This window comes from Lacerta agilis, chromosome 8 (genome assembly GCF_009819535.1).
Source record: "Lacerta agilis isolate rLacAgi1 chromosome 8, rLacAgi1.pri, whole genome shotgun sequence".
NCBI classification, from domain to species: Eukaryota; Metazoa; Chordata; class Lepidosauria; order Squamata; family Lacertidae; genus Lacerta; species Lacerta agilis.
This window is the reverse complement of record NC_046319.1, coordinates 6,723,050-6,746,421: the sequence shown is the minus strand read 5'-3', so window position 1 is coordinate 6,746,421 and position 23,372 is coordinate 6,723,050. Positions and strand designations below refer to the sequence as shown.

Below are 23,372 nucleotides of genomic sequence, written 5' to 3'. Positions count from 1 at the left end.
GCAATGCTGCGAGCAGACACCAGGACCGTGCGTTCTTCCACAGACACCCTCTCCCAGCTCGTCTTCTTTTCTCTCCAGGATCATTCGCACAAAGGTTCAGCAGCCGTTCAACCTCCCGATGGAGAACTGCATGGTGCCTAAAACATTGAGCCCTGGCCATAACCTCAGTAAGTGCTCCTTGGATGGCTCCCGCCTGGTCTGCACCCACTGGCTCCACTCTCTGGGTTCAACTGAATCCCCTAGCTAGTTGGTGTGGGAATGTTGTGGATAGTAGGAAAGTATATATTGATTAAATATTACCCTTCCTTACTCACGCTAGTGAGTCAGTTGCAGAGTACATTCCTCAGTATATAGCAGGAAGCTAGATGGTAGAATCATCTGAATCTCTTGACTTCAGCAATCCAATCTGGCTTGTCCAGATTGGGCTTGTTCCTGGTAAACCCCCTTTGTTCCCTCTTAAAAGGAATAATGACACAACAGTCTTTTCTTAAAAGTAATGACGATAAGTTTACTTACATTCAGTTCACAGTAGGTTCCCTGAAGGCAGGCTTTAGCTTGGAGGTACCGAATAGAGAGTGGGTTCATCCCATGTAGGGAAATGAGCCCATGTGCTGCTGGCTGAGAGCCAGCATACAGCAAAATACATCAAGATGGAATAAAACGAGGAAGAAGGGAAGATGGCTGCATGACCAGCCCTTTCATGGGGTCTCACAGGGTCACGCCCATTTACCTGGTCACACGCAGGGGGAGGATGCTGTAGACCAGGGGTCAGCAATCTTTTTCAGCCGTGGGCCGGTCCACTGTCCCTCAGACCATGTGGTGGGCCGGACTATATTTTGAAAAATAATAATAATGAACAAATTCCTATGCCCCACAAATAACCCAGAGATGCATTTTAAATAAAAGCACACATTCTGCTCATGGAAAAACACGCTGATGCTCAGACTGTCTGCGGGCCGGATTGAGAAGGCGATTGGGCCGGATCCAGCCCCCGGCCCATAGGTTGCCTACCCCTGCTGTTGACAGGTGTGACAGGAAGTCCTCCTGGCTGGAGTAACATCCCGCTGTGTGTCCACTCTGGGCAAGCAGGCAGTGTTGTACTTGACTGCTTATGTTACACCCCACAGTTGGTAAGAGAGAGAGAGATAGATAGAGAGAGAGAGAGAGAGAGAGAGAGAGAGAGAGAGAGAGAGAGAGAGAGAGAGAGAGAGAGTCTCCTGCCAGGGCTGGGAGAAACCCCAGCCTGGAATCTTAGAGAGCCACTGCTAGCCCAAGTGCCGACAAACACTGAGCCCGATGGCCCAGTGGTCAGACCCAGGAAAAGTCCGCTTCCGATGTTCTGTCACTTGTCAACCCTCCCATGGAGTCCAGTGTTGCTGCAGCGAAGGAGTGCAGGCTTTGAAGATCAGAGAATATTGGGCTGCAGGAAATGCCAACTGCAGGGAGACCAAGAGAGCCCTTGAGCCTGCAAGGGACAAGGCACGTGTGGGCAGGCAGGCATTAAACCAACTGGAGGCCCTGGGCTAGGAGACCTTGGGAAGCCCAAACTTAATAGCATCTGATCATGAGAAATAGAACCTCATTCTGTTCTTTACTGTTCCTAAGCAACTGGGCCTAGATAGTAAAATCTGCCTGGTTTTTTTTACAAAAGATTTTTGGCAAGAGGTCGAGGCCTCCGTAGATTATGAGGCCCTGGGCTGCAGCCTGTTCAGCCCATATGTACATCCGGCACTGCCTGCAGGTATTTGGTTACCTGTCGACATACACCTTTTTTAAAAACCGTGAAATGCAAGGTTTCGTATAAACCAGAAGTGCACAAGACAGCAGGTGACAACCAGCAGCACAAGTCTGTCGCTTCAAGCCAGGCAAAGATCGCGAACCCCTTGAGCTTCCTTTCCGCCCCTTTTCCTGCCCAGTCTCCCATAACTGCAGTAGCAAATCTTATTTTTAATAGAACTCTCTTGCACAAGAGCAGTTCTGCACAAAAGAACTGTTTTCAGAATAAAAGTATTGTGAAGGCGACTTCAACAACCGGTGGAAAGGGGCTGGCAGCATCCTTTCCTTTGGGCTTTGGCCCCCCCCCCCCATTTTACTTTGGAGGCGATTCTGCTGTATTATTAAAATTGCATTGAATAATAATAATAATAATAATAATAATAATAATAATAGGAGTAGGGGGTGTGGCGAATGGTGGCACCCAGCAAAACAAATGTGTGTCCACAATCAGGTGCCGTGTGGTTTTCTTTGAGATTTTCTTCCCTTATAGGGTTATGCATGGATCAGGAAAATCTTCATATAGGGCGGGGGATGGGGGGGAGTGCAGTTTGCCAACTGGATACAGAGGAGGTCATGGGGATGCTGTAAAAATGAAAATAGAGACACAAGCAGCTTCAAATACACATTAAACTCCACTGTGGATGAGCCCTAAGCTTTGAAGGTTCTTAATTGTTTTTTTGGGGGTCGGGTGCGGTGGGGAGGGAGACATGTACAGTAATTGTAATTTTTGTAAACAGCCCTACTGATGTTGTTTGTTTGTTAAAGTGATGCCCCACCCTTCCTCCTGAAGAGTGGTAGAAACATCTGATAGCTAGCTTGGAATCTCTGCCGTTGTTCCATGGAAACAAAGTGAAGCTGCGTCCTTCTTCTTCGGTCCTAGCTGGAGGGGAGCATTCCCAAACTAGGCCCCCCCTTGCCCCTTGCCATGGGGGCGAGTTCCCCGCTTGGCCAGTCCTCCTAACTGCTCTTCACCTCCGCAATCCAGTGTGACCTGGAAGAGGGGTGGGGGGTGTTTTCCTGGGAGGGCCTGCTGACATTTCCCAGCTGACCCCTCTGCTGTGTCTCCTCCAGTCCCCAGTTCAGCTGTGACTCCTCCTGAGTCGCCCCAGTCGGACTCTCTGGGCTCTTCCACCTACTCCATCAACGGCCTTCTAGGGATCGGTTCCCCCAGCAGCGACCACAAGAGAAAAATCCAGGACAGTAAGTGACACTGGGCTGGGGGTGTGTGGCAGGGTCTGGGCACCCCTGTTGCTGACATTAGTTTCTCCAGGTTGTGAGTGTAGGTTCAGAAGTGCTGTGGTTGAAGAGGGGACTCTTACACAGTCACTTGTTACTGTTGGAGATTCATTCCCCGTGTGCAGTCATGGGATTATTGTCAATCACATGACTGGGTATGTGTTTTGATTCTACAGGAATAGGATGTGACGAAGACAGGATGTTTGTCTTACTGTGTTTCCTGAAGTGGGACTATTGTCCTTTGTTCTTTCTCTTTGCTGTCCGATGCTAGAGGGAGGGAGCCATTTTGAAGTGCTCTGTGTGTGTTTATATGTAAATAAAGTAGATTAGCCAAGATGCTGAGTTGCTGAGTTCTGTTATGCAACTGCGCAAACCTCTGCGGATCCCTAAGTGTGCTGATGTCTTCTGGCAGCAGTCGCTGTGATGTTCGGGCTAAAGAATGCTTTTGAAGCTCCTGAACGATCACCCAGGAGGGAGGGAACATGCCAGTCGGGCATGTGTCTCTGCCAGGGTTCTACTTGTGAGTAGGACATACTGACAGTTTCGTGCCAAAAAGCACGGAAACCGCAAGCTAAGCCTCTGTCCTGACTTCTGTTTGGTTCTAAGTTTGCTCCGTAACCAGCAATGGTGTTCTGCAGTCTCACATTGTGCCTGCTTAACTTGCCCACTTGCCCACGATACCTCTGCGGCACATTACGTTGTGGGAGGGGGGAATGCTCCTGTAAGCCAAGCAAAGTTTCATTCAGTCGCTCAGGTGGACTAGATTTCATTTGGCTAGGGCAATCGTATGAGTGGAATATTAGCAAAATAGCAACAAATCTCTCCTTTGCCCTTTGCATGGCTCAAACTCGCCACCTTAAACTTCCCACAGGTGAAAGTAGATGGTGGCTCACGGAACCATATCAAGGGGTGGCTGCAAAGTCAAATTTCTTTGCTACCATTACTGCAAAAAAAGAAGTAGTTTTTTTTAAAAGGGAAGATTTTACGAAATGAACATTATAGGGGTAGGTGGGGGGTTTGGGGAAGAGGGAGGGAGCCCCAAAGCCCCTTAAGGGAGGGAAAGAATCCCCCCTCCCCAGATTGTCCTGTCCTGATTGGTCCACCGAGTCATGAGATGTGCCAGAAATGGTGGGTGCAACTGTTTGAAAACTCTATTCACCAGACAACCGCAAGGGGTTGTGCAGGGGGTGAGGTGCAAGGGGGTTTGGCAAGGTCTAAGGGGTGTTGGGGGTTGGGGGAAGGGGTTGCGGAGTGGAACGAGGAGGGGCACAGCCCTGGGGGCATGTGCGCACATGCGCACATGGATCTATATTTGCGTATATGACACGGAGCAGTTGCAAGAGACCCATTTACCGAAATGATGCTTGCCATCCCTGAGAGACCCACACCTGCCCCATTGCATCCAGGAGGGCTGAGCAGGGAGAGAGCATGGAACAAAACCACATCCTGTGAATGCGCGGAAATGCCGTGGGCTGGGGGGGGGGGGGAGAGAGAGAGAGAGAGCAGGTGGGCCGGGCAGAGGCTTGTCCAAGTCAGGCTGATTGCGGCTTCCCTCAGCAGGTGACCAGGAGAGCTGCCAGCTCAGCACAGACTCTCAAGGCAGCAGCACCCCCCACAAGCACCTGCGCAGCGAGGCGTATGGGCAGCACCTGCTGGAGTGCCCTTTCGAGAGACAGCACTTCCCAGAGGCTTACGCTTCCCCTAGCCATGCCAAGGGAGAACAGGTGTGTGCTGGAGCCAAAGGCCACCACGGCAGCCTTGAGGTGGGAGGAGGGGTTGGGGGGGCTGGAACTCAGTGGTAGACGTACGTTTTAGATACGATAGGTTCCAGGATCCATCCCTGGCACCTCTAATGTTGATGCACCAGTGGTCCAACTTATAATAAGGTGACTCCCTAACCGGCAGGGGGGGGCATGGATGGAGGTGGGGGAGAAGCTACAAGGCTGAGTTAGAGGTAAAGGAAAAGGTAAAGGGACCCCTGACCATTAGGTCCAGTCGCGGACGACTCTGGGATTGCGGCACTCATCTCGCGTTACTGGCCGAGGGAGCCGGCGTACAACTCCTGGGTCATGTGGCCAGCATGACTAAGCCGCTTCTGGCAAACCAGAGCAGCGCACGGAAACGCAATTTACCTTCCCGCCAGAGCAGTACCTATTTATCTACGTGCACTTTGTGCTTTCAAACTGCTAGGTTGCCAGGAGCAGGGACCGAGCAACGGGAGCTCACCCGACCCCATTGCGGGGATTCGAACCGCCGACCTTCTGATCGGCAAACCCTAGGCTTTGTGGTTTAACCCACAGCACCACCTGCGTCACCTGAGATTTGATGGATATATTCATAGAATCATAGAGTTAGAAGGGTCCAACCCCCTGCAATGCAGGGATCTCAACTACGCAGGAATTCCATTATATTGTGAAGGAATTCAGGGCTCATTGACACCGAAGGGACCTAAGGAACAAGTAGGGAGTCCTGTGTGGGGGAAAAACCAGGGGGCCATGGAGGACTGTGCTCAGATCCCCATGAGGCCCTGATCTCCTGCTGCCCCCACCCCTTTCTCAGGCAGGTATCTATGCTGTGCCCCTGCTCAACACATCCATGGACGATGGGAAATCTATGCTCACGCCTTCGAACCCATCGCTGAGTCGTAACCTGGCGGCCCACCAGACATACTCTGCTGTGACAGGTAAGGGCTGCCCATTCAGGGACGTCTGGGCACCCAACATGAGCGTGCCTGTGGGTGCTCCAGGTCCCACACCAGCTCTGAAGGAGAGGCAGCGCAGGGTGTGTCCTGTGCATATTTGCTGCAAGTTGGTCACACAAGGGCCCAGGGGCATACCCAGGATCAAAACTAGGGGGGGGGGGGGCAAGCCATGGTCGTTCAGGTTCAAAAACAAAAACAGCTTCAAAAAACAGAAAAACTCCCCCCCAAAAAACAGAAAGCCCCAAATGGCTGAAAAACTCAGTTTCCCAGGATCCTCAGTCCTCGCAAAGGAACTACTCACCATGCAAGGGAACTCAGTTTGCCAAGCTCCCTTGCAACAATGAATCTTGGCAATGATGAATTTGCCCCCTGACACTGCCCAAGTCTCAGCCTGCATCCCCATTTGACCAAGCAGGGTGCAGGCTAGGATCCGGTCTCTGATAGGCACGCCAGCTCTTTGTCGGCATGAGGGAGGGGGAAACAGCCGGGGCAACACACACACACACACACACACACAGTGGCCAACTGCCTCGGCAAGAGCGGAAGAGCTCAATTGTTATTGAGATTTTGGGAGGGGGAGAAAGACCAGTCTTGAGCTTTTTTTTTCCCTTTTAGGCTGCCAATAACCATTTAATTATTTTTTTTGCTTCTGGGCGGGGGGCAACTGCCCCCCCCGGCCCCCTGGGTACGCCCATGCAAGGGCCTGCGGGGTGTGGAGAGGTCTTTTTCAAAGCCTTAGCCTGGAGAGGTGAAATGCGGGGTAGCACATCAGGCCAGTGGGTTTTGGCTGGTGCTTCAGGAGGCAGACACAGACACACTGAGGTTCAATGCAGTTTGTAGATCCCTGAGCACCTAAGCTGCTCAGGGTGTTTCCTGGCATGTCTGTTGATTCTGGTTCCCTCTGTCCCTCTCTCTCCCTCCCCCCTCTCTCTTAGGGCGCGAAGTGGTTGGCTCCACCCTTCCGGGCTACCCTCCCCACATCCCAACTGGCGGGCAGGGAAGCTATAGCTCATCCGCAATTGCCGGCATGGTGGCAGGTAAGAAGCTCCCTGGGAAAAGCTTCAGGGGAGGAGGAGGCGGAAGGGATGGGACTCAGGTGTCCTGGTGCTTAGGAACAGCCAGCCCTGGGATCCCCTACGGCTAAAATTATGGTAGGGTGGGGTGAGGTGGCAGAGCATCTGCTTGAATCTCTTAGGCTGGTTGTTCAAGTTTATTCACAGTCACCAACCTAGGCTCAGGGTGCCGTTTTTGGTGCATAAAGACATACGGGGTCACACAGCTGAATAAATGGGTCTATACCACAATGTGTCTATATCACTTGTTGCGGTTTTGGTTCTGCTTTTGTGTTTCTAACTTTTGAAATTATTTTAGGTGTAAATTGCCTTGAGATGGTGGTTTAGAATGTGCTTAATAAATTAATTGTATGTTATGTTAATTAATTGGATGTTATGTTTTGCTTTGTATTATTTACCACTGAGTTATTGGGAATATAGGAAGGCATTAATTGAATGCATTTTGTGGTTTTTTAGGAAGAATTTAACATGTAATCTTTTAACATTGCTATTCTTTGGTTATCGTTTTTATTATTATTCAATGTTCTTTTTTCTTTCATATAGATGTAATAAAGTAAATAAATAAATTTAAAATAATAATAACAATAATAATATGCAGCTTGGGAGCACGATACATGAAAGATCATCTGGTCCCTTGTATGCCAAACCAATCGCTGCACTCTGTGCAATGTAGGAATCAGGCCTTTCTTGTGGTGGCCTCTCTGCCCAAGGGGATTCCCTCCCCTTTGAACATTAGAAAGGTGCTGCCTCTGTTCTCCTTTAGGGGCAGGCTGAAAATATTCTTCTTCCAACAGTTCTTGAATACCGAGTTGTATTGAAATTGTTTTAAATGTGTTTTATCGCATGTTGCTTGCTGCCCTGGGCTCCTTTAGGAGGAAGGGCAGGTTATAAATTGAATAAGAGAAAATAAAACAAAAGACAAGACTTCAAACAGAATAGAAACAGTCTTAAAACAAAAACAAAAAAACCCCTCAGTTTTAAAGAGTAACTGCAGCTGGTCCAATTAACTACGAACCCCCAAAGTTGGGGTCCTCTGCAAACATGTGGCAAAGTTTTGCAGGGTTTTTTTTGCAGCAAAAACCCAGCATTTTGCAGCGCCTCACAAACTGAGTAAAAGAACGCTGCCCCCCCAAAAAAACCACACGAAAATGGTACAAGGGCAAGAACTCAGGTCACAGAAGTAAAATAATACTAGATAGTAGTTCAAATGATACAATTGTTTCAAATAATCTCTTCTGTAGATGGATTTATTTATAGAAGTTTATACGTCAGATGAAGTATATACACCAGGACAGGGCCCCGTTTCGAAAATTCTTCGTCAGCTGGAATAAGTTAAATATATATTCATTAGAGACCCTCGACGCGGGTGGTGCTGTGGGTTAAACCACAGAGCCTAGGGCTTGCTGATCAGAAGGTCAGTGGTTCGAATCCCCGCAACGGGGTGAGCGCCCGCTGCTCGGTCCCTGCTCCTGCCCACCTAGCAGTTCGAAAGCATGTGAAAGTAGATAAATAGGTATCGCTCTGGCGGGAAGGTAAACGGTGTTTCCATGCGCTGCTCTGGTTCGCCAGAAGCGGCTTTGTCATGCTGGCCACATGACCCGGAAGCTGTACGCCGGCTCCCTCGGCCAGTAACGCGAGATGAGCGCCGCAACCCCAGAGTCGTCCGCGACTGGACCTAATGGTCAGGGGTCCCTTTACCTGTTTAAGCATATTGAATTATCATACAAACATATCTGCATCGCCGTCTGAAAAAAAAAAACCCCTGCAAAACTTTGGTACAGATTCTAAATTATGGGGTTCGTACTTAATTTGCCTACCTTGGCTAAAAGCACAGAGCCGACTAGCCTTCCCCCAACAGAGCAATACACGGAGATGCTGAAAATTCCTGGGCAAAAAAGTTACACTTCTCTTGGCGCTGCCCACTTCCAAGGGGAGGGCAGTCCGCAGAGAGCAGCTTTTTCTGGTATCCCACCCCCCCAATTATGCATTCTCCACGACACAGAGAGAAAACAAGATACAGGCAGGTGATCCCAGCTGCAACAGCCGTGCGGGGCAATGGCAGTGAGGATGCCCATGGCTGGCTATGCCCCTCCCACCCACTTTGCCCGCAGTCTCAGGCTTTGCCACCTCCCCAGATTGCAGGGGTCTTTCCATCCCCACTGAGACACATCATACAGTCCCCAAACACCTGGAGTTACGCAGCACAGCATCTCTCCTTCCAGAGCAGCCAGGAAGAATCCCCCCCCACAACCCATAAGCCTGAGGCTACCCTGCCCCATGGTCTGCCCCCTTAAAGGGCCAGCTTCTGTTGGGTGCTCCTTCCCTCAGTTGCCATTAGGCTGCCTCTGCCCAGTGAGACCACTCCTCCCGCGGCCCCGCCTTCCTCCCTTTCCTTGTTTCTTTGGGTTATTTCAAGCTCATTTTCCCACTCTGCTTTCCTTATAAGAAACCATGTTGCAAAATACAATATTAGGCTCACTCAAATAAAAGTCCTGAGAATGCACAGCAGCATTAAAAACCAGAACACATAAAAACAGCAATCACTCATAAAACACTTTCCAGGATGAAAACGTTTTTGAACGCTGTTTGAAAACAAGAAGCAGAGGAGCTGGGTTTCCCAAAGGAGAAAATTCCGAAGGAGAAAATTCCGCCGCAGCTGTGGCACCACCACCGAGATGGCCTTGTAGCTGGCAGCCCCTTTGCAAAAGTGGCCTAGAGCGCAAGGCTTCTGAGGCCAACTTGATGCAGACCCTCCAAGTGTCCCTATTTTCCAGGGACATCCCTGATTTAGAGAAGCCATCCCGGTTTCTGATTTGATCATGGAATGTCCCACTTTTCCTTAAAAGGTAAAGGGACCCCGACCATTAGGTCCATTCATATCCGACTCTGGGGTTGCGGCGCTCATCTCGCTTTACTGGCCGAGGGAGCCGGCGTACAGCTTCCGGGTCATGTGGCCAGCATGACTAAGCCGCTTCTGGCGAACCAGAGCAGCGCACGGAAACGCCGTTTACCTTCCCACTGGAGTGGTACCTATTTATCTACTTGCACTTTTTGACGTGCTTTCGAACTGCTAGGTGGGCAGGAGCTGGGACCGAGCAACGGGAGATCACCCCGTCGCGGGGATTCGAACCGCCAACCTTCTGATCAGCAAGCCCTAGGCACTGTGGTTTAACCCACAGCGCCACCCGGGTCCTTTTCCTTAGAATGTCCCTATTTTCATTGGGGAAATGTATGCAACCCCATAGCCATCTGAAGGCAATCCTGTATAGGGAAGTGTTTTTAAATGTTTTATTATGTTTCTATATACATGTTGGAAGCTGCCCAGAGTGGCTGGGGCAACCCAGTAAGATGTGTGGTGTATAAACAGTAAAATTATCATTATGGAATGGGACGTCCCTATTTTCATCAGAGAAATGTTGGAGGGTATGCTTGACGGCTGGAGTAAGTTCAACAGGGCAAAAGTTCTCCTCCACGAAACCTGATCCCAGCCATTAATGTGTTTTAAAAATGAGCTCAGAAACGATTTGGCCCCTCCTCCAACTGGCAAGGTGTAAGAGGATCTGACTTTTTGTGGCCACTTTGCAGCCTCTAAGGGGCAAATCCTGTGCATGTTTACTCAGAAGTAAGCGCAACTCTGTCCAGGGGTGCTCGCTCCCTAGTAAGCATGTTTTGGTTGCCAGCGTAAGCTGCGCATGAACTTTGCAAGCCTCGAATTCTGCTGTCAGGAGGAAGGCCTTGCCCGTCGAGGCGGGAGAAGCTGGCAAGCTGGTTCCCTTTGGCTTGGCGGACGTGCTGAGCTGGTGTGTCCCTGGGTTACCTTGGAGATGTGGTTAATGCGGCGTTGAGAATACAGAATCTTCTCCCTAGCGCGCTCCCTCCCCTCAAGCGTGAAATGAGATTGGTCAGGAGAAGAAAGGAGAGATTGGGGGCTGTTTTTACACTGCTTGTAATGAGAGCACTCAATCAAATGCCCCTTGAAATCTTGTTCCCCTCCCTCGCAGTCAGGCTCCAGCCCCACCCCACCCCCCCTCACCAACACCAGCATCCAAATGGCTTGAGAACCTGCTCTAACCGACACCCCCCTGTGTGCGCATACACACACACACACACACACACCCCTGAAGACAACCTGAATACAAATACAAAGACACCTCTTATCGGCTAAACCCTACACGGGATTTGGGGTTTAAGCATACAACCCTACCTTGCAGGGTCATTGATAAGGACCACCAAGATTAGTGTATTCGGAGTACAGTACTTGGAGGAAATACCAGAAAAAGAATTATGCATGGAATTAAACATTGCACTTATATGATCAATCTGTGCAGACATTTCCGCCTTCCAGATGGAACAATCTCCCCCCCCCCATGCTCCCCCCACTCTTCTGGGACTCCAGAGAAGATTTGAGGGAGGTGTGGGGTGGGGGGAGAAGAAGGGGGAAGCCCCATTGTGGAAACGGGAGTCCTGTTGCTGGCCTCTGTAGTACACTGGGTTAAGGCCACATCACACTTTAGAGTGTTGAAACAGCAGGCCCTCCAAGTGTCCCTATTTTCCAGGGATGTCCCCAATTTAGAGAAGCCACCCCAAGTTTCTGATTTGATCCAAGAATGTCCCGCTTTTCCTTAGGACGTCCCTATTTTCATCCGAGAAATGTTGGAGGGTATGGAGTTATCTCACTCCTGAGCCAGCTGAAGGCAGCCCTGTATAGAGAAGTGGTTTGTTTTTTTTTTCAAATAAAAATGTTTAATGCTGTATTATGTTTTTATATATGTTAGAAGCTGCCCAGAGTGGCTGGGGCAACCCAGTCAGATGGGTGGGGTATAAATAGTAAATTATTATTATGGAATAGGACGTCCCTATCTACATCGGAGAAAGGTTGGAGGATATAAAACATTCAATCTTTCCTCCCAGGGAATTCTGCAAATTGTAGTTCGGTGAGGGGAATAGGGGTCTCCTAACATCTCTCGGCACACTTTTTTTTTAACCTACATTCCCCAGAATGCTATTTATTTTTGGAGGGGGGGAGAGCCATGACTGTTAAAGTGATATAATACTGCTTTAAGGTTTGGATGTGGCCAAAAATAGCATTCAGACTTCTGTGGATTATTACTTATCTGTCAGGAGGAGCCCCTCCCCCCCTCCCCCACCTTGGTGGAAGATTGGGAGTGAGAATATAAACTGCTAATAATGCTTGACTAAATGGAGCCGTGGTTTCCTTATGAGAACACTGATGTGGGTAACCGTTTCCTTTCCATTTACAGGTGTATATAGATAGAGCTCTGCATATCTAGAGGGTCCCCCAACTGTTCATATGCTGCTTCCTTCCTTTGGGGTTGCCCTCCGGTTTCACTTGGGAGCCAGTGTGGTGTAGTGGTTAAGAGCGGTAGACTCGTAATCTGGTGAACCGGGTTCGCTTCCCCGCTCCTCCACATGCAGCTGCTGGGTGACCTTGGGCTAGTCACACTTCTTTGAAGTCTCTCAGCCCCACTCACCTCACAGAGTGTTAGTTGTGGGGAAGGAAGGGAAAGGAGAATGTTAGCCGCTTTGAGACTCCTTTGGGTAGTGAAAAGCGGGATATCAAATCCAAACTCTTCTTCTTCTTCTTCTTCTTCTTCTTCTTCTTCTTCTTCTTCTTCTTCTTCTTCTTCTTCTTCTCTTCCAAACTGAGAGGGACCTATTATGAAATGTTGCAGCATACAGAGTTTAGGAAGGGGGGGTCAATCCTTTCACCTAGGAATGCATGCTCAGGGAAGGGGGATTTCAGGAGCAGAGAAGAGATTAACAACAACCTCCCCCCTTGTCTCTCACCCCACCATCTCCTGCTGGAGGGCTGCACCCTTTGAGCCTCTGCCTGGCTTCAGGTCTCCTTTGCTCAGCCTCTGCTCAACTGTCACCAGCAGCCTGTCAGCTCAGAGGTTCTTGCCAAGGCCGTTGGGCTTTTGGTTTTGTAAAAAACCTTTTCATAAACAGGCTTTGGTATTTCTGAATATATGAGGAGGCCCTCGAGTTTGAAGAAGCTCCTCCCTTAAATTTGGGTGCCCTCATTTCAGTTCCATCTTGAGAAGCACTAGAGCCTGAGTCCCCTCTGTGGGAAAGTTCAGGGAGAGGTTATATTGTTTATTAATATCCTTCCTAACTTTCAAAGGTTATATTGTTTATTAATATCCTTCCTAACTTGCATTAGCAAGTTCTATAACTTAGCAGAGTTTTACATTCCCCTTTTAAACGCACAGCAGATGGCTGGTTGCAGGCTTGTTTAAGCCTCTCAATATTAGATTCCTGGTAAGTTCCCTTACATCCCTCTTAAAAGAATAAACATGCCACAACCTTGAGTAAAGTATATAAAAGTTTACTCACATCATCAGTTCACAGTTGGATCCCTGAAGGCAGACTTAGTTACAAATATGTACATGTGGATCTACCCCATATGGGGGGATAATCCCAGTGACTGCAGACTGGCAGTCACTGCAGCTCACACAATGAAAGGAAGGTGGAAAAGAGGAAGTGACAAAGAGAGAGGTGTGCTGCGTGCCTTGCCCTTTTGTTACCTGGGCAGGTAAGGTCACGCCCACCTCTAGTCACATGGAAAGGAAGTATGTCCCGGCCAGGAGGAAACAGGAAGCTTTCGACTGGCTGGACCAAACATTCCCCTGCATGTCCGCTCTAGGAAAACAAGGAATGTTGTACTTGATTGCTACTTGTGTATCACATCCCACACACTCTTAGAAGGCCGCAGGAGGAAGATGGCAATGATGATGGCGACAACAACCAGGTTTGGCATCTTGATTTTTGTGGTGCGTGATGAAAACAACTTTGTAGCCTTAACACCACATCAACCCTGCATTTAGCTTTTGTGGAGGTGTCCCCACTTGCAGCCCCATCAGCGAGCCTCCCCCAGCTGCCTGACGCACGTCCCCTTCTCTTTGTCTCCAGCAGGGAGTGATTATTCTGGCGGTGCCTACAGCCACGGCCCTTACACCAGCTATGGAGAGCCCTGGCGATTCCCCAACTCTGGACTACTGGGTGAGTCTCCTCTTCTGGGGCTGCAAGGGCAGGTGGTTGTGGGTGGGGTGGGGACTGTCGCTTTCCCAGCTTGGCCTGGCAGGTCTCCTGGGACCTTGGGGGTCAAAGCTGAGGGTGTAGGGAGGTGAGGACTGTTTGTGGTGGTCTCCGACACAGAAAGGAGGAGCATTCAATCCTTGCAACTAGCCAGCAGCAAGGAGTCAAGTAGAACTGTTTACTTGTTGCACTTCTGCTGAGATTCCTGCATTGAAGGGGGTTGGACTAGATGACCCTTGGAACCCCCTTCCAAATCGAAGATTGCTCTTTGCAAGCTCCCAGCTCCAACATGCCCTTCTCGTGGCAGAGTTGTGAATGCAGTCACTGCCTGCCCCTCGGGAAGCTCCTGTGCTTTGAGTCCTCTCCATGATCAAGGGATATTTTTTAAAAAATATTATTATTATTATTATTATTATTATTATTATTATTATTATTACCCCACCCACCTGGCTGGGTTTCCCCAGTCACTCTGAGCGGTTCCCAGCAAAATATTCAGTAATTCATCAAATATTAAAAGCTTCCTTAAACAGGGCTGCCTTCAGATGTCTTCTAAAAGTCAGGTAGTTGTTTGTTTCTTTGACATCTGGTGGGAGGGCGTCACCACCGAGAAGGCCCTCTGCCTGGTTCCCTGTAACTTCACTTCACACAGGGAGGGAACCGCCAGAAGGCCCTCAGTGTCTGGGCAGAACGATGGGGGTGGAGACGCTCCTTCAGGTATACAGGGCCGAGGCCATTTAGGGCTTTAAAGGTCAGCACCAACACTTTGAATTGTGCTTGGAAAACATACTGGGAGCCAATGTAGGTCTTTCAGGACCAGTGTTATGTGGTCTCGGCGGCTGCCCCCAGTCACCAGTCTAGCTGCCGCATTCTGGATTAGAAGAGGCGCTGCCTCCAGTAGATTTGCAGGTACAAGATGGTGAGCCCTTGTGACTAAGGCTAAGAACAGTGATTATCTGATGAAAGAATTTGAACGGGATCCCCAATTTTTGGGGTGGGAGTTAAGACTTCCTTCCAACCCCATTTCCTCGCCACAAATGGACCACGCAGAGAGGTCTGCCTGAGACTCTCCTTTCCCAGAGGCCCACAGCTCTGCCCAAATATTTTGACACCCAAAGTGACCAAAGCCCTTGCTAGGGAGCTCCATCTCCGCTTCTGCAGCCAGTCACACACCTTGCACAGATGCGAGACGCCGGATAACTTTCTGCTTCTCTTACGGGAAGGAAGCCGTTTGACCAAAGTCCCCGTCCTGCACAGGAAGGAAGTATCCTGGCCCTGTCTCAGAATAGGGGGCAGGGAAGGCAATCATCCCCTGGGCTGTTTTGATGGCATCTTAACATGAACCCTGCTGAGGGGTGCAAAGGCTGCGGGTACGAGATGATTAATGTGTATTGAGCTGGAGTGAATGGTTAACCCGGGCAGGTTATTTGGTAATGGCCTCTCTCTCTCTCTCTCTCTCTCTCTCTCTCTCTCTCTCTCTCTCTCTTTCTCTCTCTCTCTCCAGAGAGAGCCAGTGTGGTGTAGTGGTTAAGAGTGGTAGACTCGTAATCTGGGGAACCGGGTTCGCGTCTCCACTCCTCCACATGCAGCTGCTGGGTGACCTTGGGCTAGTCACACTTCTTTGAAGTCTCTCAGCCCCACTCACCTCACAGAGTGTTTGTTGTGGGGGAGGAAGGGAAAAGGAGAATGTTAGCCGCTTTGAGACTCCTTCAGGTAGTGATAAAGCGGGATATCAAATCCAAACTCTTCTTCTTCTTCTTCTTCCAGGTTCCCCCTATTACTACAGCTCATCTTCACGGGGCCCTGTACCTCCCAACACCACCTACGACCACCTGTAGATGATGCAGTCCCTCTGGGAGCCAGGCCAGCTCTCCTGGGCCACTCTGTTTATAGCCCAGCGGCAACGAAGAGGGATGTGGACTGGTTCAATCTGCAGAGTGGGCAATGGCATCCACACAAGCAGCTGCAGCAGTTGCAAGCATGCAAGGCCATCCTGTTACCCACGAAGCTGGGAAGGAAGGAAGGAAGGAAGAGCGGGGGGTCGTTAATGTGCTTGCATCCCTGGACTCCAAAAGTGAGGACAGTCTAAACACCTTGAAATCGAGGAACTCAAACCAATGAAATCGAGAGACGCTTTACGAAGTCACTTTATAACAATGTTCTCTCTCTTGCACTAAGGTTCTTGTGCAAAGTGTGGGTCTTTGAAAGGACTGGACACTTGGAGAGGGGCAGAGAGAGTAGTTGGTAGAAGAGCAGGCTTGGGGCCAGGCCAGGGAGCTTGAACACCTGGGCTGCTTCTCCCCTCACCCTAGGGGATCCTGGCTGCAGTTGAAGTTGCTTGCTTGTGCAGGTCGCACCGTCCCTTATTTCTGGCTGTTCCTCTTTCGTTCTTGCCATGTTTGAACAGCAGGAATAGGAAGTGCAGCCCCACAGATAAGGACCCCAAGTGCAACTTTTGTGGGCAAAGGCAGAGGCGGCTGATTCAGTTACGGGTGGGGCAAGGACAGATGGGCTGAGCTTCTTTAGGTCAGAAGGAGTGGGGCACAACAAACAGCTGGTGGGAGCCGAGGAAATTTCCCAGTGGAGGATTCTCAGCCTGCAACTCCCAAGTTAAACCTCACAATTCCCGATTGCGTCCTCTCATGGTGGGCTCCTTCCCCCCTTGTCCTCTCTTACTGGCTTGCTCTAATACAGGGGCCAGATCCTGCCAGTAAACAGCTCTTGCTAACATTTGCAGACCTCAACTCATTTCAGTGTTGGCAGGGTGCCTGCAAGTTGCCAAGGCAAGATGTTGAGGGCCTTGTCCTTTTTGAGGGGTTGAGCTCTTCCTTGGCCTAGTGGAAACTGAAGCGGAGCTGCTGGTAGGTGTCGAGTTGCGCTGTGTGTCCACGTCTATATGCCTTTGTTTCATGCTGTATAGGTAAAGGGACCCCTGACCATTAGGTCCAGTCGTGTCCGACTCTGGGGTTGCGGCACTCATCTCACATTACTGGCTGAGAGAGCCAGCGTACAGCTTCTGGGTCATGTGGCCAGCATGACTAAGCCGCTTCTGGTGAACCAGAGCAGCGCACGGAAACGCCGTTTACCTTCCTGCTGGAGCGGTACCTATTTATCTACTTGTACTTGCTTTCGTGCTTTCGAACTGCTAGGTGGGCAGGAGCTGGGACCGAGCAACGGGAGCTCGGCCCGTCGCAGGGATTCGAACCGCCGACCTTCTGATCAGCAAGCCCTAGGCTCTGTGGTTCAACCCACAGCACCACCCGCGTCCTTCATGCTGTATACACAGTACTTTACACAAGCTGCACCCCTGGGAAATGGGCGTGGGTTTTCATCCTGCCTCCATCAGCACAGAACAGTCTCCTCCCCTGCATCCCTTTGAATAAAAGCAGTTTGTATTAATGACACGAAACCCTCGGCTCTGTAGGGATGTGTATAAATGCTAGGAGGGGATGTACCGGTATTTATATTATCTTTCTTTCCTTTTGTTGAGGAAGCAGCGTGCCATACCTTTGCCCCTTAAAAGGGAAGCTTTAATAGGTTAGTTTTAGCTTTTTAGTTTAACTTAATCCAGAATGCTTTAAGGTGGACTGGATTCTTCTGGTGTTTCCCCCTTTTCTCCCCTTAAAACAATAATCACACAAAGTCTTGTAAAAGTTTTAAAAAGAATAACATTCACTCACTCAGAATACTTGAAGAGTAACAGATACAGCGGCTTTGTTCAGGCAGGCTTAAAATGATAATCCAGCCAGCTACAAAGACATACTTTGCTGTTGTTGTTGTTCAGTCGTGTCCGACTCTTCGTGACCCCATGGACCAGAACACGCCAGGCACCCCTATCCTTCACTGCCTCTCGCAGTTTGGCCAAACTCATGTTAGTAGCTTCGAGAACACTATCCAACCATCTCATCCTCTGTCTTCCCCTTCTCCTTGTGCCCTCCATCTTTCCCAACATCAGGGTCTTTTCTAGGGAGTCTTCTCTTCTCATGAGGTGGCCAAAATACTGGAGCCTCAACTTCAGGATCTGTCCTTCCAGGGAGCACTCAGGGCTGATTTCTTTAAGGATGGATAAGTTTGATCTTTTTGCAGTCCACGGGACTCTCTTTAGTCTAGTTTAAAATTAGTCATGTTGCTGGAATGGAAGTGAGAGCAAAGAGCAAGCGCCCAGCCAGGTGAGATGTGACGTATGCATAGACCCTCCCCCTGGCCGGGCACCTGGGAGTGTCTCTCAGAGCCCCCTCTAGGAAATTTACAGGACTCTGAGCTTCAGCTCCTATCGGGTGCCTATCTAGCAAACATGCATTGATGGTTTCGCTGCACTGCAAATATCCCACGCAACCATTCTCAGGCAAAACAGACATGCACTTTTGTTAAGCCACCCAGAGTTCCATCCCAATTCGAAGGTTCTGGAAGGTTCTGGTAGACGCTTGGTCAGAATATCAGCAGTCATCTCTTTGGTGTGGCAATAAGCCAACTAGGAAACTTACAGGACTCTTGAGCTTCAGCTGTCCTGTCATGTGTCTATTTAGCAACCATGCATGGTTGGATGGCAATTTTAAGTATCCAACAGGCTCGTGGTCCTCAGCCTTCATTTTGGGGAGATGGAGGAAAAAAAGCCTTCTCTTTCCATCTGTCGGCAAAAGAAGATGGGGACCAGCTGAGGGAAGAACCACCACGCTCTGTGGTCGCATGTTCAAGTGACAGTTCAAAGAAACCCAGAAGGTAGCAGCTCCTTGGTGGAGTAGACATGGGTCAGCTGTACAGCAGATCAGTGTACAGCAGGGACTGGCCAGGATACAACCTCCAATCTCTGGTAGGTTTAACTCTCTTGCAATGCACCACTGGATAAGACTCCTGACCTGCCCTTTAAGAACTCTTCAGAGACTGTTGTTTGCAACTGGAGACCTTTTTGTCCCTAGCCCAGGTGTGGGGGAACATCTGGCATTCTGGATGTTGCTGAACTACAGCTCCCATCATTTGTGGCCATCAGCCATGTTTGCTGAGGCTCATGGGAGTTGTAGTCCAGCAACTTACGGAGGGACAAAAGTTCCCTACACCAGCTCTAGGATCCTGGGGTGGCATGGACATAGCCCCTATATCAAATAAAAAAGTAATTAACTGCGGTGCTGCCCCCCCCCCCAATAAATCCTGGCTATGCCCATGTGGGGCGGTGATAATGCAAAAGGTGTTCTGGTAAAAACTTCAAAGTATCTGCACTTTTTTTAAAAAAATGAAAAAAGCATGGGTTGTTGTTTTTTTTAGCCAGTGCTTTGTAAAACAAACTTGCAACTTCTGAAGATTCGGCTTTTTAAAGAAGCCGAAAGTGCTTTCAAAGGAAGTGAGTAAATGAACTTGTTTTTAAGACTGACACCCCCATTTGGCACTGTGGATTAGCAACCCCACTCTTGATCACAGAATCAAGGGCCCATCTAGTCCAATCCCCTGTAATGCAGGAATTTCAATGGGTCCCCCATCCAATTTGAAACCAGACCAGATCCTGCTTAGCTGTAGCAAATATGCTAGCGGTTTTTATCATGGTTGGTCATATCAGGTTTCTGCTGGGAATTGGAAGGATATCATCCCTGGGACCTAAGAATAAATTTTAAATGTCACAGCGGGAGAGCTGGAGTCTGTGAATTCTAGATGAGAAGGTGCTATCCATGCCACCCAGGTTTAGCTTGACCTTGTACACTCAGGTGGAGCCTCAGTGATAGATCGCATGTAGGCGGTCCCAGGTGGCATTTCCATTCAAGGTACTGCTCTGGAGAGCCACTGCAACAAGCCAGTGGAGACTGAACTGAGCTCGGTGGGCTGGTGATCTGACCTGGTTTCAAGCAGTTTGGAACCGCTGCTTTAATGCGCTTTGGAAGCCTCCAAGTCAGCAGCTGCCAAGGGAATCGGTTTCCCTGCGGGAAGCGCGACTGAGGCAGGAGGAGCTGCCGGGGTCGCCTGCGCCACTGGAATAAGGAAGAGTATGCGGCTGGCGGCCGCTGGGCCAAATCCGGCCGTTTGTGGACTAGAAACAGGCATCCTCCGCCAGGCATCCAAACTGCAGGCGGGAGAGAGGTCGTGATCGTGGCTTCCGTGAGGCTGCCCACAGAACCGGGCCGGTGGGCTAGTGGAAGGTACCGCGACCCGGGAGTCTGGGCAGGCGACGACCCCTCTCTTAGCCTTGCCGGGCGGCTCCCGGGGAAAAGAACTCGGAGGGAGCGGGGCGCGAAGGCGACCCCCCGGCGACCGAGAGCGGAAGAAGCCCTCGCGGCCGGGGAGAGGAACAATCGGAAATAAAACTTCATGGAGCAGAAAATCAAAGGCAGATTATACAGATGTGGCAATTTGAAGGATCATTGCCTCCGTCCTCGTTGCAACGGCGGCAGCTGGAATTGCCGCGCCGCCCGCCGAGGGCAGGAGGAAGAGGAGGAGGAGGAGAAGGCAGCGGAGCCTGCCGGACCAGGACTGTCCCCCGACGGCACTGGCGACTGCGCCCTGCGCTGGGCTTCCCGGGACTCGTCGGGGCAGCAGCTGCGCCCTGGGCGCACGGGCGCTCCAAGTGGCAGAGGCTCTACGGTGCCGCTGCCCTCTCTCTGTGCCCGGCGCGCCCGAGAAAAGCCCCTCGAGGAGGGCAGCCGCGGCTGCCTAGAAGGCGCTCCCTCCGCCAGGGTACTCTGCACAGGCTCAGAGAGCCTCTCTTCTGCTCTCCTGACTTGCTTTTTGTAGCCAATGGCTACCGAAGCGCCTGTCTTCTGTCGCGAACCCTTAAAGGAAACAGCGGGGTTTTGCTTCTTATAAGCGGCAGTCTGCGTTTCCGGGTTTTTGTGGCTGTTGGCGGGTCCGACTCCGGCCTGCTATTCTTTTGCTTTCTTTTCCTTGCCCTCGGGGGCCTGAAAGGTTCCTCCCTCCCTCCGGTCAAAGGAAAGGCCAGTTCCGCCTTCGTGAACCCTACAGCCCTTGCCAGGGAAACCAATCAATGCTGCTGCTACTTCGGATTCCACAAGTAACCAATCCGAGGCAGCGATCGGGGGTCCCTAAGCAGAGTCAGAACAACTCTTAGTGCCCCCCCTAGTCGCTCCCTCTCCTGCTGAGCCACTCCTCCTAACAGCCACCTCTTTGAGATGCCCCTCGTCCACCCACTCATAGTAGACTTTGATAGAACAGGGAGGGGGGCGCCACTCCTGCCCCCCATTGCAATGGTGATCCTGGAGCCAGCTAGCCAGCCACTTTGCCGCTGGAGGACTTACCTGTGCCTGCCCCCAACAGCAGCTGCTCTGGCCCCTCTGTGCCACACACAAGGGGTACAAGCACCAGGCCTCTTCCCCAAAGCGGGGGGGGGGGAGGGGAGGGGTATGATGGGGAAAGGGTCACCACCGCTCTCAACTGTTTGTGGTTGCTCCTAGGTTCAGGGCCTTCCGTTCTGGTAGGCAGTGCGGGTTGCAAAACAAAAGGCTCATTCGGCAGCTTGCATTGCATCCTCTAGCAGCTGGCCAGTGGACTTATTTCGGACATTCCAGAGGTTTCTGATTCCCATTGTGTGGAAGTGCTCGGAGACCCGCTGCGGCCAACCGGCTACACACTTTGAGGATAAAGTTGCTCGAACTTTTGGAGTGATCTCGACTCTGCACTTGTCACAGCAGCGATTGAAGAGTACCCAGTGCTGCCGTCGTGGATGTTTCGTGGGATCAGTTTCACCTCATGCAACCAGCTGGTGTAGGCAAGGTGCTGGCGGCAAGGTGACTGTGTGCCCCCTCACCCCTCCTGGTTTATTAAACCTTGCAGAGAGGGGCTGACTGGTTGGCTCCAGAGTGTGGCTAACCCTTCACTAGTCCCTACTGCATTAAAAGCAGCCGTAGTGTGACTGTGGCTAAAGAAACCGGCCCTGGACCATTTGGATGGGAGCAATTATCGACTAGCTGCAAACACCCAGTTTTCGGTGAAGGAGGTGGAGGGGGCCAGGGTGGGGCAGCTGCAAACATTCATGGAGGACACCAATTATTTAGATCCATTCCAATCTGGGTCCAGATCTGGCCACGGAACCAAGACAGCCTTGGTCCCCCTGATGAATGACTTCTGCAGAGAGTGGGACAAGAGGAGAGCGGCCTTGCTCCGATCCTACCTTCAGGGCAGAGTCCAGAGAGGAGCACTGGGATAGTGCCTTTTGGCCCCCTGGCAGCTCTGCTATGGGGCGCTGTGGGGGACTATTCACAGTTCTATTTGGTATCTACATAAAGTGAGGAGGAATTAAAGAACCTTTTAATGAGGGTGAAAGAGGAGAGCGCAAAATATGGTCTGAAGCTCAACATCAAAAAAACTAAGATCATGGCCACTGGTCCCATCACCTCCTGGCAAATAGAAGGGGAAGAAATGGAGGCAGTGAGAGATTTCACTTTCTTGGGTTCCATGATCACTGCAGATGGTGACAGCAGTCACGAAATTAGAAGACGCCTGCTTCTTGGGAGAAAAGCAATGACAAACCTAGACAGCATCTTAAAAAGCAAAGACATCACCTTGCCGACAAAGGTCCGTATAGTTAAAGCTATGGTTTTCCCAGTAGTAATGTACGGAAGTGAGAGCTGGACCATCAAGAAGGCTGATCGCCGAAGAATTGATGCTTTTGAATTATGGTGCTGGAGGAGACTCTTGAGAGTCCCATGGACTGCAAGAAGATCAAACCTATCCATTCTCAAAGAAATCAGTCCGGAGTGTTCACTAGAAGGACAGATCCTGAAGTTGAGACTCCAGTACTTTGGCCACCTCATGAGAAGAGAAGACTCCCAGGAAAAGACCCTGATGTTGGGAAAGGTGGAGGGCACAAGGAGAAGAGGACGACAGAGGATGAGATGGTTGGACAGTGTTCTCGAAGCGACTGGCATGAGTTTGGCCAAACTGCGAGAGGCAGTGAAGGATAGGCGTGCCTGGCGTGCTCTGGTCCATGGGGTCACGAAGAGTCGGACACGACTGAACGACTGAACAACAACACATAAAGCCACTGGGACCAGTTATAGCAGAATCTTAATCTGTTCTGTGAGTCCATTTGATTCCCAAAACGGTTCGGGAACCAAGGTGCGGCTTAACAATTGGCTGCAGGTGCTTCCTGCAGCCAATCGGAAGCTGTGGAAGCCACGCCGGACGTTCAGCTTCCAAAGAATGTTCAAAAACTGGGACAATCACTTCCGGTTTTCGATCGTTCGGGAATTGGAATATTCGGCTCCCAAGGTGTTCGGGAGCCGAGGTTCCACTGTATTAGGATTTTTGGGGTGAGAGGCCTTCAATTCTCCCCAGGCACCCTCCCCCTCTGGGGCAAAAGGGTCCCGGTAGCTGCTCCGCCTCCCCACCAACCCTCAACATCCAGGCTGAGTCCCTGCATATCTCCATTTATTGCACAAAGGTCACAGCTGCCCCAGTGGCAGCGATTGAGGCATGAGGGACGGGGACAGGGGTTAAGGCAGCAGAAGGCTGAGCCCCCCAAAGTAGAGCCCAGCAGCAGCAGGCAGGACACTTCCCTGAGTCTCTGCATTGAAGGCAGGTGATGTGGGCGA

At 50.6% G+C, this 23,372-nt stretch overlaps 1 protein-coding gene across 10 annotated transcripts in view; it reads left to right on the top strand.

Moving 5' to 3' along the window:
• PAX8 (paired box 8) overlaps nucleotides 1-16,260 on the top strand; it is a 38,302-nt gene extending 22,042 nt beyond the window's left edge. For 3 of the 10 annotated variants that reach the window (XM_033159226.1, XM_033159227.1, XM_033159225.1), the window contains exons 4-10: nucleotides 79-167; nucleotides 2,848-2,976; nucleotides 4,570-4,775; nucleotides 5,572-5,695; nucleotides 6,649-6,750; nucleotides 13,720-13,809; nucleotides 15,610-16,260. In XM_033159226.1, the coding sequence (XP_033015117.1) occupies nucleotides 79-167; nucleotides 2,848-2,976; nucleotides 4,570-4,775; nucleotides 5,572-5,695; nucleotides 6,649-6,750; nucleotides 13,720-13,809; nucleotides 15,610-15,680 (811 nt within the window). In that variant the 3' untranslated portion in view covers nucleotides 15,681-16,260. The remainder of the gene's footprint in view (nucleotides 1-78; nucleotides 168-2,847; nucleotides 2,977-4,569; nucleotides 4,776-5,571; nucleotides 5,696-6,648; nucleotides 6,751-13,719; nucleotides 13,810-15,609) is intronic. The other 7 variants (XM_033159233.1, XM_033159232.1, XM_033159230.1 and 4 more) reach the window with 5 other exon arrangements.
• Nucleotides 16,261-23,372: the final 7,112 nt, after the last annotated feature.